The sequence below is a fragment of the Plasmodium cynomolgi genome, chromosome 14 (genome assembly GCF_000321355.1).
Source record: "Plasmodium cynomolgi strain B DNA, chromosome 14, whole genome shotgun sequence".
Lineage (NCBI taxonomy): Eukaryota > Apicomplexa > Aconoidasida > Haemosporida > Plasmodiidae > Plasmodium > Plasmodium cynomolgi.
Genome location: NC_020407.1, coordinates 2,476,707 through 2,483,898, shown reverse-complemented (window position 1 = coordinate 2,483,898; position 7,192 = coordinate 2,476,707). Strand labels below are relative to the sequence as shown.

Below are 7,192 nucleotides of genomic sequence, written 5' to 3'. Positions count from 1 at the left end.
GCGCAACACTTCATTCTTTGAAAAAAAAAAAAAAGTTAACCTTCGGAAAGGTTTGTTCCGGCACACTGTTCGGCTTGAACGTTTCCAACGAAATGCCCGAATGCATAAACGGTTTGGTCACATCAGGGGCAAGTTGAACAAGGTTTTCGTCAATCCTTAAGTCAGGGTTTAAATTCATTTTATAATCAGCCAGCAAGTTGGTCAGAGGTAATCTCCAAGAATATCTGCATTCACCCATGTGCCACAGTTGCGACCGTGTAGGTGTGATTTTCACATCGCTGCGAACACCATAAATGACATTTTTTTTTGTTATATACGGATTTCTGCCGATATTTTTACATGACTGAATCATTTTCACGCTATCAGGTACTTCATGTTCTAATGTTATGATTGCCTTTTTATATCTCGGCCCATTTCGATAATAATTGAAACGAAAGTCGGTTAAATTTCTTCTCCTCTCCGGTACCTTAATTAATGTGTTGACTTTTATAACCTTGGCATTATATATTTTTCTCAAGTATTCTCTAATTTCAAATTTGGTTAAATTAATTGGCACCCTCAGTGCCAGTCTGTTCTTTTCTAGGAAGCTCCCTGACTTGTGTATGCTGAAATTCTGCCACGGAAAAAAAACATTTCTTGGGTTTTTTGGGGGGGTATGCCTCACGAAGGATAGAAACATTATCAGCAGAGGTGAAGGAGTTGCGCTTGTGCTTCTAGTCTGGCGAATGCGCCGTTATATATGCGTGTATGTGCATAGGTACGTACGTTAGTATGTGCCCTTTTGCGCATGAACAAGGTAAGCTTCTTCAACGGTAAGGGATAACCATAAACGGGGGGAGTTCACTCTTTCCCCCTCCAATACCGTAAGTAATCACTCCTACGTTTGCTCTTTTATCCTTTCATGTATGTGTAATATGCCTTTTTTTTTTTTTTTTTTCTCATCAACTTGAGCGATGTTTTCGTTCTATCTGCTGACGCCATGTGGTACTATCGCTGGAGCGGCGTTTTTGTATTGTGTGTCGAAAAAGTAAAAAAAAAAAAAAAAAATTAAAACATTTTTTTATATAAGTACATTTCGCTATTTCTCTATTTCGCACCGTTTAGAGAGTCCCCTGACCGTGTCACTTTGGCTTTCACAGCCCAGTTTGCAATCCCGTGGAGCGCAAAAAAAAAAAAAATTGTAATTGCAAAGTGAGAACCGCGGAGCGGAAATTTGAAGCAGTGAAGCGGTGAAGGGGCGGATGTGAGTGAATCGCTTTTGCACCACTTAAAATGTTTTACCAAAAGGTTGACATTCACTCGGTGGAAAAGTACGCCCAAGCGTGAGTGTATATTTACGTGCATATGTTTGGCGCACCTGGCAGAAGCGAACATTGTAAGAGGCAAACGTCCACGTGAACTTAACCGCGCGGGGATGATAATCGGTATTACGTAGCAAGCGGTGCATAGTTTGTACAGATTCATCCGTGTGTTTTGCGCTCCCCACGTTGGGCCACCCCCGTTGCGCCACCCCCGTTGAGCTATCCCCGTTGCGTTTGCCCCAAACTGGTACAAGGACTACATGCCACACGTTAAGACCGAAAAATGAACTGACGTTGTGCTGTTCGAAATTTTGTTTCCACATCGCGTGTGAGGATCATAATTTTGTTTGAACATATTGCTGTCATGTGTTAACAGCATAAATGCATATTGAAGGTTTTTTTTTCTTTTTTTCCCAATTGATCTGCGCAGCTATGTGGGTGATATGTTTTTTGCTTTTCCCTTTCTTCTACAGTTTTCTCCAAGTAGGAGTGTGAAGCAACGAATGGGCGTTTCCAATGTGGTACTACGGGATGGTGAAATGTATTTAAGTGGAGAGGTCACCCCAGCCTAGTAGAGGCCATTTTAGGGGGGTATCCTTTCAATCATTAGCATCGGAATGAAAAAGAAGAACATGCGTGTACATATGCTTATGTTCCCCTATGTATCCACGTTTATGTTTGCATGGGCGCACTCCACGTGGTTCACGTGAAGTCTTGCAAGTAGGCACACCCTGGTGCTCACTGCACCGCCCACTGCAACAGTATCTTGTCATCGCCGCAACAGTTCCCAAGGGTATTCCCCCGAGTGGTTACGTAATTATGTGCACATATCCACCTACATGAAATGATAAGCATTGGGCAGCCCCCAATTCCGCATGCACGTGGAAACGGGTGCAAAAGGCAAAAAAAATTACTGCATATTTTAATGGCCAAAAATAAGTGCAAACATTTGCAAATTCGGGCAGCACGAAAAGTATCCTTTTTTTGTTCTTTCTGCACAATTTGATCAATTCAAACTTGTGCACACAAGTGGAGCTATTTTTTGCGGAATTGTGTAGAAGGTAAAATGTACATTTTGCGTGGAATGGGAAAAAAAAAAAAAAAAAAAAGGAAACAGTGCGGAGCGAACCGGGACAGGGCGAAACAAAATGGAACAAAATAAATCTCACCAAAATGGAAAAAAAAAAAAAAAAACGAAGCGATGCGATGCGAACAGGAACGGAACGAAAAGATGCGAAACGAAACGGAAAGAAGCTAAGCGACGAAAGGCGACGCGAAAGATAGCGAAGCAAAACCCCCCTTCTTTTTCGCACTTATGTGCAATGTGACCACTTGCAATGCGACGCTATTTTTTTTGCAAATTCGGCCGTTTTTTTTCCCCAACTCTCACAAGTTTGCTTTAAACGAACGAAACAGAAATACAACTTTTCTTCCTCGACAGAAATAACATCCTAAATTTTTCCTTAACGATTATTTGCCATAACGGCAAGGTGAATTTCCATTTCGTCCACCTCCCCCATTTTTGTAACTCCAATTTTTACATTCGTTTAAAAGTGGAAAAAGGTGCCCTCATTATTTTACAGCCTTCTTTTTTTTTATCACCACATGGAACAACTTTACTGCTTTTTGCAGTAGATACAAAAGCGTGTGCTCCAGTGTAGCTTGTTTGATTCGTCCCCACTGGCAACTCCAAACACTTGCAGTGTTCAAACGTTTACCACAATTTACCCATCCCCCTGGGGTTTAATTCTTTCGCCATAAAATTTGTCACCCGTAAGCTGAACATCCCCTCAACGATGTTGCAGAAAAGAATCATTTTCACGGCGAAAGGCAAACCGTAGTTTTCTTTAAATGCAGCTGTGTGAGAATTAAACAGGTAGCATTTTAAAAAAAAAAAAAATCCCAAGTGTAAGCAAAAAAAAAATATATATATATCATGAACATGCAATGTAATAATATCAATCCAGCGTGCGAAATTTCGAGCCTAAAGGACTTTTTACGAAACATATGCCTGGAAAAAGAGGATAAAATTGTACAAAATCTGGAACTCAGAAATGTAAGAACTGTGTACGATTTTTTACGCCATGTTTCGTACCTTACGGTCACGAGTTGCACTGGTATGAGGAATGAGGAAAATGTGGACATAAGTAGCCAATCGAATGTGAAATTTGCAAATGCACATGAAAATATTTTGCAGAATGGGGTCAGCGTAAATGGCAAATTGGCGCAGCATAATGGGGATGGGGTCAACCTGGGAGAGGCGGAGCTGTGTAATGGTCACGCCCCTGCGAGTAGGGAAAAAGGCGACAGATGTAATGGGGTGCAGAGGAATGGGCAGCAAGTGGGGGGCGCACAGGGAGAGGGGGTGCTCTCCAACGGAATGGACTGCAACGGAGTGGACAGCAGCGGAATGGACTGCAACGGAATGGACAACCCAACCACCCACAGCGAAGCGACCTATGCGTGCAAAGAAATCGCGGCCATGCAGGATTACTACGAGCAGGCGAAAGAGAAGCGAAACGGCGCAGAAAAAAAGGGGGAGTACGTCTACTTTGACATGTACATAAAGTCAGAAGTGATTAAAACCTTGCCCACGACGGACAGGGATAAGGAAAGGTTGATAAATTATATCTACAAAGTGATGGACTTAAATGACCTCCTGATGATGTGCATTCATGTCGGTCTCCCCCATTTGTGGCCCAAATTTGAACAGAGCAACATTCGAAATGTAGATTTGTTCAAACGCATAATCATAGAGGGGAGGAACTTCGAAAGGGTAAAGAACGAAATGGGAATCTCTTTCTCCGAATTTGTACAAATCCTCAACTTTGCCTTAAGTGTAAAAAAGAAAAGAATTTTCTGCAACAACATTTTTAGCCAATTCGATCCATGTGATTGTAAAAATAAAAAAAAACACACAAAAACGATATGCGACAAAATACATCAGTTTATCGAGTTTGACAATTGGACATTTAAAAACATCATTGATAATCCTTTCTTCCAAAGATTACGAAATTTATCTCAATTAGGTGTTTGCCAGTTTGTCTACCCCGGAGCTACGCACACGAGATTTGAGCACAGCTTAGGAGTTGGCCATTTGTCTGCAAAATATTTTGCTCATTTGTGCAATCGCTATAATTTATCTCCATACAGTGGGGAATTAAATAAAATGCTTCGGTGTGTGCAGATTGCTGGTCTGTGTCACGATTTGGGACATGGCCCATTCAGTCATACCTTCGAAAGCTTCTTTATGAATTATAAAAAAGAAGACACAGATTATAAATGGAATCATGCATCTATGTCTCTGAAAATTGTCGAACACATTATAGAAAATTTGATAGACCAGGATGATGTGCTAGACTCCACAGATATCAAAATTATAAAAAAGTTAATAAAGGGGAGGGAACACCACAAATCGCTTTGCGGGGTAGATCCAGTAGATTCTTTGATAGAAGCTTCGTACGACATTATATGTAATAATAGGAATGGATTAGATGCTGACAAATTTGATTATCTACAGAGAGATGCAACTATTGCCCCCCCAAATGGGACACTTCCATCCCTCAATTGTAATCGAATCATTAGTCAAAGTTCCGTTATTAATGGACATATAACATACAACGTTAAGGAGATCCATCCTGTATGGACTGTTTATATGAACAGATTTTCTCTATTCAAACAGGTGTATACTCATAGAAAGGTCCGAGTTATGGAGCTGATGCTGTGTGATGGCTTTCGACTAGCTGATGATATTTTCAAGTGGTCGGAATCTTTACACGACTTGGATGCTTTTCTTGACCTAACTGATTCGTCCATAATTTACGATATCAAGAAAAGAGCGAACAAACACAAGTACGATGAAAAAGTGCAGAAATCGCTAAACCTAATTAACTCCGTTATACATGATAGGAATTCTAACCATGCCTACAAATACATTTCAGAAATTAACCTTTCAGAACCGCAACTCATTAAGTACTTGAAGGATATAGCAAATGAGGAGAGGATAGCTAGATATGCCCATGGACTTAGTCCGGATGATATCATCATAGACTGGAACTATTTGAACTACGGAATGGGTGCAAACGACCCACTGGATTCGGTTTATTTCTACAGCTCAGATAATGAGGATGAGGCTTTCATAGCGCACAAGGAATATAGGGGCACGCACCCGAGGTACTTCGAAGAGTGCAACGTGAGGTTATACTGTAAAAATAAAATGGTGGCTCATTTGGCGAAGGATGCGCATAACAAGTTTTTGTCGGATGTCTTCTCGGAATCCTCGCCCCTTTACAAGAAGAAAATAGTCAAATGAGATGAAGCGAAGAGTAGCGCAGTGCAACCAGGTCAAGTAGCATGAGGCGAAGCGGAAAAAAAAAAGCCCAAGTTCAGCATAAAAAGGGCGTGAAAATTCAGATCTGCCCATAAGTACATCAAATTAAAGCCTGCACAACGTGGCAACTGTGTACGTATCCGTTTGGTTTACACTACGTACCCCTTTTTTGTAACACATCAGGGCGCACATGGGTGTGGTTCCTTGACCATTTTTTCTCTCTCTCCACCGTCTTACTCTTATATAATAATTAATCACCTTTCCCCCCTTTGGTAAAAAGGGACAGGTAACGATCCAAACGCGTTGTGGTCCCGCCAGCTTGAGCTGCGGCGTTTGTGTAGTATACCACAGCGCGGCGTTGTCGCCACAGGCTCATTTTGTCGTGATTATTTTTTATGCTTTTCGCGCGCGTTGGTTCGGTGCGCCGTTCGTATAACTTATGTGTGTAAATATATGCATACACATATACGTACATATATATATACATATATATATGTACGAATGGGCTTGTGTTGTGTGCAATCCTGCACACATGTGCGGACAGCCCCTAGTGGTTACCGAATGGGGGGGAAATTCTCTTTCTCGTTTCTGTTAGGCCCCTGCCCACATCAGAAAGGAGAACATGCCCTTTTTTCACGCATTGCGCATTCGTGTACGCATACATGCTTGTATGTATATATTTGTACTAATTCGCTTGTTTGTTTATTTTTTTTGTAAACTGTTTGATGCATTCTGCACAATGTAGCAACTCACCATAGTGTTTCATTATCTAATTTTTTTTTTTTTTCCTTTTCATTCACATTAAGAAATATTTTTCCCGTCTGAATTTCAGGCGCGCAGAGTGCGCGTTGGCGATTGAAGCGTTCGCCTCATTGATGAGGAGCGTTCTCGCGAATTTTCGCCTTTTTTTTTTTTTTTTTGCTCCGTCTTTTTTTTTTTTTTTTTTTCCCCTTTTTAATTCATGTAGCCAATATGATTCACCCCTCGCGGTGGAAAATTAGTGTAAAAAAATGTAACGCAAAGCGGCCCACACCATTTCCATCTCACCATTTGACAATTGAAGTAGAGTAAGAGATTAAAACAAAACGCGTTACTCAAAGTAAAGTAACAAGTTGAGCGTTAGTTTAATTTCCGCTTAAGCTGTTGCCCACGCGCATGCTAACATTTCTCCCCTTGGGACTTTTTGTGCTTTCCCGTTCCATGTGCACAGTTTAGTGTGTACCCTTGAAATTGAAACTTTGGAAGAACACGCGCAAATGGAAAGAACGAGCTGCGCCTTTGAAATTAATATTTGGAACATACGAAATGTGACATTAAATTTTATGTGCGGGTCATGTAATGATGCAAACGCTCGCGCAGAAACATTGTTAACTTAACCGTTTTGTGTACAATTTCGTACGCGCTGCTTTTTTGGTAAAAAAAAAAAAAAAGGCTTTAAGGAGAGTCCCTCCCCCTTTCGTTCTGTTAAGGTTAATTCTCTTAAGAGCTGCTCATGTGTATGCAACAAAAGTGGATAAAGTTACACAAAAAAAGAAAAAAAAAAATTATGAACAAGCCAAAT

General features: G+C 40.9%; 2 protein-coding genes across 2 annotated transcripts in view; one reads left to right on the top strand and one right to left on the bottom strand.

Moving 5' to 3' along the window:
* The window catches only part of PCYB_146480 (50S ribosomal protein L23), a gene marked incomplete at its 3' end in the record, with an annotated part of 1,253 nt that extends 346 nt beyond the window's left edge, over window positions 1–907 (bottom strand). Inside the window, exon 1 of the mRNA XM_004225118.1 lies at window positions 41–907. Within this exon, the coding sequence (XP_004225166.1) occupies window positions 41–679 (639 nt within the window). The 5' untranslated portion in view covers window positions 680–907. The remainder of the gene's footprint in view (window positions 1–40) is intronic.
* Window positions 908–3,237: 2,330 nt separating this feature from the next.
* On the top strand, window positions 3,238–5,613 carry PCYB_146470 (HD domain containing protein; the record flags this gene model as incomplete). The annotated part of the gene is made up of 2 exons (XM_004225117.1): window positions 3,238–4,941; window positions 4,984–5,613. 2 exons carry the CDS (start codon window positions 3,238–3,240, stop codon window positions 5,611–5,613), a joined length of 2,334 nt encoding a protein of 777 aa, XP_004225165.1.
* Between the last annotated feature and the right edge of the window lie 1,579 nt (window positions 5,614–7,192).